The following is a 9,953-nucleotide window of genomic DNA, read 5'->3' on the forward strand; positions in this document are numbered from 1 at the left end:
TGGAGGCTCCGGCCCCGCTGGCCCCTGGGATCTAAAGCGAAATCGAAATCGGAGTTTCGGTTCCTCACTCCCTCGTTTCCTGGCTCGTGATTTCTCCCCACGGCACCGCTGCCGAGCGCCCCAAATCCCGGAGTTCCTGCGCTGGGAACGCTCCGGATCCGAGCCCGGATCCCCCTCCCCAGCCCCCCCGCTGCCGCTGGAGGTCGGAGTCAGCCCGGAGCAGCTTCTGGAGGTAATTTGAGTGGCTTTGATGTTTCAATCCCCGCCCCGGGAGCACTTTGAGGAAGTAAAACTCCGGGACAAGTGGATTTATGGGGCGTTTGGGGTCTGTCTTATCCCGGGCCTCCGCCTGGATTGTGAGATTGTCGGTCCTGGAGGGCAGCTGCTGGATAAAACCAGGGAATTTGGGGATTTTTGGGCGTGGATTTGTCCCAGCAGGGGGGTGGCTCAGATGTGTCCTGGCCTGTCCTCACGGACACGGGCACGGGGCTGGCTCCCGCATTCTCCCCTGCAGGGAATTTTGGGATGCGTGTCCGGGCGGGCCGGTGGCATCACCAGGTCACCGAGGTGTTGTCACCTCCCTGCCCAGACCGGATTTGTCACCGAGGGGTCAATCCCGGCTCCAAGTCCTCGGCTCCCGCTCTGAATCCCGGGATGGAGCCGCTGGCTCCTGCCGCCCTCCTGGCCCTGCTGGTGCTGGCACTGGGACACCCCGACCCCGCGCTGGACTGGCACTGGGAGCTCTGGAAAAACTCCTACGGGAAGGAATATCAGCCCCAGGTGGGAATGGCACAGGGGGGGAGCTGGGGATGTGCCAGGGATGTCCTGGGAATATCCCAGGATTTTCTGAGGCTCTCCTGGGGGGTGACCACCGGTTGGAGAAGATCTGATGGCGCTTCCAGGCATCCGCAGGGGTGACCCAACTGGGGCTCTCCACAGCTTTTACTGGGATGAACTGGGGTGGGATGGCTCCGGAGGGGCCAGCCCAGCTCTCACGGAGCCCCTCTGGAATTCCAGGAGGAGTCGCTCCGTCGCCTGACGTGGGAGAAGAACCTGTGGCTGGTGACACTCCACAACCTGGAGCACTCCCTGGGGCTCCGCTCCTACACGCTGGGGATGAACCACCTGGGGGACATGGTGGGTGCTGGGAGCGGGTTCCAGCCCTCTGGAATTGCCCCGGAGGGCGACTGAACCGGGATTTTGGTGGATCTGGGGTGGGAAAACTCCTGACATCACCCTCAGCCCATCCCAGTGGGATCCAGCAGCCAGGGACAGGCTGCTCTGGAATTCTGTGAGGAAAGAGCTCCTTGGGGTGGGATTTGGGGCACGGGAGCTGGGGCGGTCATTTGGGATATTTATGGATCATCCCTCTTCTGTATCCCAAATCTGGGGGGGGCAGTTTAAGACCCAACTTCCAGGGATTTGGGGAGCTGGAGCTGAGCTTTTCCTTTTCTGATGAAAACCTGGAAATTAGATGGAAAAACAAGGAGTTGAGGATCCCCCAAAGCCAATTCCACCTCAGAATTCCTGCTGTACCCCCGGCACACTCAGGTGGGGCTCACAGAGAGCAGGAATCACCCGCTGGGATTTTCCTTCCCACCAGACCAGCGAGGAGGTGGCGGCTTCGCTGACGAGGCTCCAGATCCGTCCTCGTCCCCGTCGGAATTCTGCATTCCAAGCCAAATCCCGGCCGGTCGGTGACATCCCGAAGGCGCTGGACTGGCGGGACAAGGGCTGCGTGACCGAGGTGAAGAACCAGGTGAGCCTCGCCCCGGGAGCCTCCCGGTAACTCCCTGGGGCAGCTCCTGAGCCTCTCCCGGCTTCTTCCCAGGGCGCCTGCGGATCCTGCTGGGCCTTCAGCGCCGTGGGAGCGCTGGAAGCGCAGGTGAAGCTGAAAACCGGGAATTTGGTGTCCCTGAGCGCCCAGAATTTGGTGGATTGCTCCGGGATGTACGGGAACAAGGGCTGCGCCGGGGGGTTCATGACGGAGGCGTTCCAGTACATCATCGACAACGGCGGCATCGAGTCCGAGGAGTCCTATCCCTACACGGCTCAGGTGGGCCTGGGAAGCGCTTGGGAAACCTCTTTTCCAGGAAAACGCATGGAAACGCCGCCCTGTTCCTGCTTTCCTTCCTCCTCTCCCACCCAATTCCCCCTGCCCCGGTTTCCTGGTGGTACTTCGGGATCCAAACCCATCCCAGGAACCTTGGGATTATTTGGAGGGGAGTGACTGGACCAGGAGCTGGAATTCCTACCTGGTTATTTCACCATTTCTTAGGCAACGAGCTGGAGGGGAGAGAAAAATGGGTCAGGAGCCTCCTGAAAACACGATCCCAGGAAATGGGTCAGAGCAACAACAGCTCAATCCAAGAAAAAGTGGGATTTAACTCTCCAAACATGGAGCTACAGAGGGAAAAGCTGCTGTTCCTGGGGTCTGGAGGGAATGAGAAGCATCTGTGGCTAGGGAGGATGAGGGTGGCGGCTCCAGGGAAGAGGAGGATGAGAATGGAGGCTTGTGCTGGATTTAGTTGGGACTGGGAAGGGGAACCAACCCCAGGCTGGGGTTGGAGTGATGTTTTTGAGGAAAAAGGGTGGAGAATCCTATGGGAAACAAACCAAGGACGGTGAAGGCGGGGTTCGGATGGGGCTCTGGGGGTCTGGGAACGCTCCAGATCCTGCTGGTCCATTCCCGTTTCCCGGCTCTTTCCCGTTTCCCGGCTCATTCCCTTTTCTTGGCTCGTTCCACTCCTGGCTCATTCCCATTTCCCAGTTCGCTCCCATTTCCCGGCTCATTCCTGTTTCCCGACTGGTTCCCGTTTCCTGGCTCATTCCCATTTCCTGGCTCATTCCCGTTTCCCATCTCATTCCCATTCCCTGGCTGGTTCCCATTTCCCGTCTTGTTCCCATTTTCCGGCTCATTCCCATTCCTTGTCTCATTCCTGTTTCCCGTCTCATTCCCGTTTCCTGTGTCATTCCTGTTTCCCATCTTGTTCCCGTTGCCTGGCTTGTTCCCATTTCCCGTCTTGTTCCTGTTTCCTGGCTTGTTCCCATTCCTTGGCTCGTTCCCGTTTCCCATTTCGTTCCCGTTTCCCGGTTCATTCCTGTTTCCTGGCAGAACGGGACGTGCCACTACAACGCCTCAGCCCGCGCCGCCTCCTGCTCCCGGTTCCTGGAGCTGCCCGAGGGCGACGAGGCCGCGCTCAGGGACGCCGTGGCCACCGTGGGCCCCGTGGCCGTGGCCATCGACGCCACCCGGCCCGGCTTCTTCCTGTACCACTCCGGTGAGGGCTCCGGATTGGGTGGAATTCGGGAATTTGGGGGTTGATTCCTGGAGGGAGGATGGAGTGGGATGGTCTTGAGGTCTTTAGGGCTTTTCCAAATCCGCCTTCTTCCTTTCTTTTGCCTTCCTTGTTGGGAGGGATCCTTGGGAATTTGGGTGGGATTTGGGAGGCTGGTGGTGAATTCCTGGAGGGAGGCTGGGATCGGTTGGAATTCCGGGTTTTCTCCCTCCCCAGGGGTGTTCGATGACCCCCAGTGCTCGCAGGAGGTGAACCACGGGGTGCTGGTGGTGGGATACGGCTCCCTGGAAAACAAGGAATATTGGCTGGTGAAGAACAGGTAAACCCTGGGCATCCACAGGGAATTCTGGAGCATTCCTGGCTGGAGGGGACCCACAAGGATCAGAGTCCAATTCCCAGCCCTGGACAGCCCCAAACTCCCACCTTGTCCCTCAGGGCCTTGTCCAGGTGCTTCTTGGCCCATGGGAGGGTTGGAACGATGATCCATAAGGTCCATTCCAACCCAACCCACTCTGAAATTCCATGATTTTGTGTTTGGAGCTGCCCAAATCCGTGTGGATGTGGCACTTGGGGACACGGTCCCGTGGTGGCCTCAGCAGCCTCAGGGACAGTTGGACTTTGTGATTTCCGAGGGCTTTTCCAACCTGAATCGTTCCGTGAATCCCAGGATTCTGGCACCTTCTCCTTTAAAAACGAGGATTTTCCCTGTGCCTTCTCCCTGTTCCCAAAGCTGGGGTGTGCACTTCGGAGACGCGGGATACATCCGCATGGCCCGGAACGCCTCCAACCTCTGCGGCATCGCCAGCTACGCCTCCTACCCGCTGATTTAGCCAGACCTGCCCTCCAGACACCATCCCAAAGCTCCGGTTTTCCATGGATTCCATCCCAGCAGGGATTCCTCCTCTTCCAGGGTCGCTTCCCAGCGCCGTGGGCATCGTCCGGTGGTTGGATCCACGGGCTGAGAGGGGATCCTGGGCGTGGGAAGTGGGAATGTCGTTGATAGGCATCCGGGGAATTCTTTTTTTGTGGGGGAAATTTGGGGGTTTGGGAGTAGAATGGCAATTCCTGCAGGGATTGGCCACAGGGATAACTGGGATCACAGGGATCGTTGGGATTGGGTGCCAGGATCACAGGGATCATTGGGATTGGGTGCCATGATCCCAGGGATCATTGGGATCAGGTACAAGGATCACAGGGATCATTGGGATCACTGGGATCGGGTGCCAGGATCACAGGGATCATTGGGATCTGGTGCCAGGATCACGGGGATCATTGGGATCAGGTGCCAGGATCACAAGGATCACCGGGATCAGGTACCAGGATCACAGGGATTATTGGGATCGGGTACCAGCATCATAGGGATCCCAGGGATCATTGTGATCGGGTGCCAGGATCACAGGGATCATTGGGATCAGGTGCCAGGATCACATGGATCACCAGGATCAGGTACCAGGATCACAGGGATTATTTGGATCAGGTGCCAGGATCACTGGGATCACCGGGATCATTGCGACTGGGTATAAGGATCACAGGGATCAGGTACCAGGGTCATTGGGATCACAGGGATCGGGTACCAGGATCACAGGGATCGTGGGTTCCTCCCTCCGGAGCTGCTGCGATGCCGGACATCGATTTCCCTCCGTGTGACGCTGCTGGAATTGCGGATATTCCATGGCAAATAAAAGATTGCCTTTCGCTGCCTCAAAATTCCAACATTTGGGCGCGAATGTTTGGAGATAACCCCCAAAAAAAACCCCGATATTTCGTGGCTCGGGTCACCCCACAGCCAAGAATTCCGTGTTGGTGGATGGAGATCCCGAGGGAACAGTGTCCCTTTGTCCCTGAACAACGTCCCGGGGCTGGAATTCCTCACCCCCGGGTCCCACCCCTCCCTTGCCGGTGGGATCCGAGGTGCCGGGAGGATCGGAGTGCCGGGAATCTCCTCACCAGGATGAGGGGTAAGGATGATCCCGCCGGGATCCGGCTCCTGGTGCCACTCCCTTGGGATTTAGAGCTGGAAAAAGGGCGAGGGTGGCTCATTCCCAGCAGCTGGATTGGGGTTTAGGGCAGGTTTTGTTGGGAAAGGGAGTTGTCCGTGTTGTATCCCAAATCCTGGCACCAGGAATGTTGGTTCTGGATTTCGGGAGGTGGAGCTGTGGGATGGGGCAGGATGAGACCCCCGAGGGCACCCTGGTGAGGAGGAGCCAATTCCAGAATCCCCTTGGAAATCATGGAATGATTCAGGCTGGAAAAGACCTCGGAGGTCGCTGACTCCACCTGGAATATTTCCGGCATTTTGGGGTCGCGGCTCCTTGGAAGGAGTTTTTGTACTGCCGTGGAATCACGGCTTGGCTTGGCAAGGACCCAAAGACCCCATTCCCGCCTCCATTCAGGAATTTAAGCCCCAGCTTCCCAAATTCCGCCCTAATTCCAAAGGTTTATGCACACAAGCACCGCGCGCGGGGAGGTCTCCGGGGCGGACCCGCGCAACCAGGAAACGCGGAGCCAAAATTTAACCCCAAAAACCTGGGGAAAGGCTCATTCCCCGCCCTGGGAAAAAAAAAAATCCCTGGAATAGGGATTTCCCGACAAAATCCCTGGAAAAGCTTCGGGGGCGGGCAGGGCTCGGAGCCGCCGCCGGGTCCCGGGAGGTGTCACCTCCTGGCACCTCCCGAGTCCCGCGCAAAGGTCCCGGTTCCGCCCGTTTGTTTAAACAAACACTTTCGCGGCGGGACAAACCCCCAGGAATATCCAGCAGGGAGACGGAGCCCGACCTTGGCTCCGGGGCGGGGGGAATTTGGGATTTTCCTGGCGTTTCTGCTGGCGGGGACGGCGCCGGGACACCCCGGCTGAGGCTGCGGGAGCTTTCCGCGCTCCCGGAGCTTTTCCATGCTCCCGGATATTCCTGGTAGGTGGGAATTGCTTCCCCCTGGGGGTTCTGAGGGCCCGCAGGTGCCTCCGGAGCGGGATGGAGCCGATCCAGCCGGGATTGACTCGTTCCATGCTGGCTTTTCCCAGGAGATGAAATCCCGCCTGGATCCGGCTGTGCTGGGATTGTCCAAGGTGTGTGATCAGTCTGGACCCGGGACAAGGTGGGGATGTCCCCTGGATTTGGGGTTCAGCCCCCTGGATGTGGGGTTCTGCCGGCAGCGGGTTGGAAAAGTGGGAATATTCCGGGTTAGGGAGAAGGAATTCTTGCCTTTGGGGCAGGGAAACTGAGGCACGGAGTCACCCCCGCCCTGCCCTGCGGTGCTTTGGGGGTGCCCAGCTGAATTATCCATAAATCCCATGGGAAGGATCTCCGGGAGTCAGGAAGGGGCAGGTGGAACCCGAGGGGGACGCGGGGGCTGTTCCTGATCCCTGAAACCCGCTGGGAAAGGGAATCGGGGGGTGCCGAGGGCTGTGGGGGAGGGGGGGAAGAGGGAGCGGCACCCCCGGATCTGCGGGAAAAGGGTTAACAGGGAAAAGGATCTGCTTGGCCAAGTGGCTCCTGGTTTGTTTGGAGTGCGGGAGAGGAGAGGGAGGGGGAGGGGGCGCAGGGCTGGGACCCCGGGAACCGGGAATCTCCGGGCTGGGAGTCGGGAGTCGCAGGGAATTGGCGATTTCCGGGCTGCGCCGAGCTCTCACCTCCCCCGTCACCCGCAGGTAGGTCCGGGCTCACCTGGGGTGACCTGGGGTGACCTGGGCACGGCCCGACCCCGTCCCCCCAGAGTCCCCCCTGAGCCCCTCGGCCCCACTGCCACCTCCGAGGCCACCCCAGGGCCAGCGCCCAGCCCCTTCCCCGGTGTCCCGGCCGCTCCAACGGGACACGGCGAGGGCGCCCCGGTCCCCCCGCCGTCCCCCCGAGGTCACGGCCCTCGAGCCGGTCCCTCGGGCCACCGGCGCCGTGTCCCGGCCGCGGGGGCCATTCCCACACCCCCGGGATGGGGATCCCCCGCCGGTTGCTCCCCGACGGTGCCGGACGATCCTGGGCGGCCGCTGCCCCCCTCCCCCATTCCGCGTCACCCCCGGCTCCGAGCCCCTCCGGCCCCGGGACGGCTCCGAGCCGCCTCCGGAGCCGCCGCTCCCGGCGGGAATCCCGGCCGGCCCCACGGAGCCGCTGGGAAGGGCGGGATGGGTCCCCACCGTCCCCTCCCCCGGGACTGGGGACAGCCGACCCCGGCCCACCCCACCCCACCCCGGGCATGAGTTTGGCCGTTCCCAGCTCGGAGCAGCTCCCGAAATTCCCGGTCCGCCGTCATCCCGCTGCTCCCGCATCCCGTTCGGGATCCAAAGCCGCCACTCCCGGCCGCTCTCCACCAACATTTCGGGGGCTGCCCCCAGGATCGGGATTTGGGGGGAGCTGCCGCGGGATTTCCCTTTCCCTTTCCCTGCCCCGGAGCTTGGATTCGCATCCTGAGATTCCCACCAGGTTCTGGGAAGCTCCGGCACATCCCGGTTGCTTTTGTGCACCTGGATGAGCCCCAAAATCTGCGGGGGCCTGGCGGGTTCTCGGGAAGAGCCGTGCCCGTGGTTTTCCCGTGGGAGCTGCCCTGGAGCGATGGCCACGCTCCGCTCCTCTTTTTTTTTTTATGCTTCCATATTTATTATTCCACGTTTGTGGCCGATCCCCGGCAGATCCAAGGGCAGATCCACAAAGGAAAGCGATTTTTTTTTTTTTTTAAATCAGCTGACCGGGCTGGGAATGTAAAAACAGGAAAACGGCTGAGCTCATCCCAGCTCATCCCAGTCCTCTCCCTGTCCCCAGCGGGGTGAGTCTGGCCAGGGCTGGGGCAGGATGTGCCAGTTCGGGAATGCTGTCGGGATTTGGGGAATGTGAGGCTGGGCTGGGGCACGGGGATCATCGGGGGGATCCACCGGGAGCAGCCCGGGATCCACCTGCACCGAGGCGAGGAGGGGATCCCAGCAGGAGCAGCCGGCTCGGGATGCTCAGGGGGTGTCGGGCTTCTGGGAGGAATGTTGGGGTTCTCAGAGGATGTCGGGATCTTGGAAGGGGGGTCAGGATTCCCAAGGGTTTCCCAGTCTCATGTGGCCTTTTAGGGGCTGAAATCCCCCAGATCCCATCTCAGATCCCACCCCAAAACCTGCTCAGATTGCATCTCAACTCCCATCCCAAACCTCACCGTGTTCCCATCCCAAATCCACCCCAGGTCCCATCCAAGATCCCATCCCAGATCCCCGGCCCCCTCTCCCCACTCGGGGGGGTTTATCCCTCCCCTCAGGAGGTGGGAATTTGGGGGCTCAGATGAGCTGCATCCTTGCAGGGTGTCCCTGGGGCGGGGGGGTCCTATTCCCTTTCTCATTCCCATTCCCTTTCTCTTTCCCATTCCCATTCCCAATCCTTTTCTCATGAGAATTCCCATTCTCATTCTCATTCCCATTCTCATTCCTAATCCCTTTCCCAATCCCAATCCCTTTTCCATTCCCAATCCCATTCCCATTTCCCGTTTCCGTTTCCCATTCCCAATCCCATTCCCATTTCCCGTTCCCATTCCCATTTCCCATTCCCGTTCCCATTCCCATTTCCCGTTCCCATTTCCCATTCCCCATTCCCCATTCCCATTCCCATTTCCCGTTCCCATTTCCTGTTCCCATTCCCCATTCCCATTCCCATTTCCCATTCCCATTTCCCATTCCCATTTCCCATTCCCATTTCCCGTTCCCATTTCCCGTTCCCATTCCCATATCCCGTTCCCATTTCCCGTTCCCCATTCCCAATCCCAATCCCTTTTCCATTCCCATTTCCCGTTCCCATTCCCATTCCCGCTCCACATCCCCCTTCCCAGCCGCTCTCATCCCGACCGAATTCCTGGCAGTTTAATGAGTAACCAGGAGAGCTCAGCCTCGGTGGGGAGGGGGGGCATTGAGTGTCGCGGCCCCCCCGGGGGCGTTGGGGACCCTCCGGCGCCGCGGGGACACGGCCGGGAACGGGAATGTCCCCCTGCCCCTTGGTGGGGGGGCTGGGCTCAGCCGAGACCCCCAAATTCATCTCCCGGCTGGGCTGGACCCCCCCCCTCGACCCCTCCGCGCCCCCTTCCCGCAGCGTCCGGCCCTGAGCGGCACCGGGAGCCCCCCCACGTCCTGGAGCCCCCCCAAGTCACCCCAGAGCCCTGCGGGGGGGTCCCCGCGGGGCTCCCGCCCCCGAGGCGCCGCTGCGTGTCCGTCCTGGAGCCCGGCACGGCCTGGGATGAGGAGGAGGAGGAGGAGGAGGAAGAGCGAATCCCCAGGGTGTCCCTGAGGAGATCCGGGACGCTCCGGAGCTCCCTGGACCCTTTCCGCCGGCACAGCTGGGAGCCGGGGAAGGACCCGCGGGGCATCCCGGGCTACGACCAGCTCAGGTAGGGGGGACCCCCCGTGTCACCATCCCCCCGCCCCCCTCAACCCCGACCCCCAAATCCAGCGGGCTCGGGGATCTCCCTGTGTCCCCGAGCCCCCCAAACCCAGGGACTGGGATCCTCCGCGCATCCCTGCCTCGGTGGGGACACCCCAAAGTCCCTGCTCACCCCTCGGGGACCAGTCCTGGTTTGGGGGTGTCCCCTCAGCTGACGGTCCCCGTGTCCCCCCACCCCCAGCGGGAGCCCCGAGCTCGGCTCCAGCTCGGAGCAGCTGGGGGGGCTCTGCCGGCGCCGCCGGGACCCCCGGAGAGCCCCCCTG

The 9,953-nt window shown here is 61.2% G+C and overlaps 1 protein-coding gene across 2 annotated transcripts; it reads left to right on the forward strand.

The window, feature by feature from the left end:
* The first annotated feature begins 520 nt into the window (after positions 1-520).
* LOC137463665 (cathepsin S-like) lies at positions 521-4,183 on the forward strand. 2 transcript variants are annotated; one of them, XM_068174975.1, is made up of 7 exons: positions 524-780; positions 1,018-1,137; positions 1,604-1,759; positions 1,832-2,056; positions 3,116-3,281; positions 3,516-3,618; positions 4,030-4,183. In XM_068174975.1, exons 1-7 carry the CDS (start codon positions 526-528, stop codon positions 4,127-4,129), a joined length of 1,125 nt encoding a protein of 374 aa, XP_068031076.1. In that variant the 5' UTR covers positions 524-525; the 3' UTR covers positions 4,130-4,183. The 2 variants fall into 2 exon arrangements, with proteins under 2 accessions (XP_068031077.1, XP_068031076.1); XM_068174976.1 differs by lacking the exon at positions 1,604-1,759 and having other exon boundaries at positions 521-780.
* The last annotated feature ends 5,770 nt before the right edge of the window (positions 4,184-9,953 follow it).

The sequence above is a fragment of the Anomalospiza imberbis genome, chromosome 29 (genome assembly GCF_031753505.1).
Source record: "Anomalospiza imberbis isolate Cuckoo-Finch-1a 21T00152 chromosome 29, ASM3175350v1, whole genome shotgun sequence".
NCBI classification, from domain to species: domain Eukaryota; kingdom Metazoa; phylum Chordata; class Aves; order Passeriformes; family Viduidae; genus Anomalospiza; species Anomalospiza imberbis.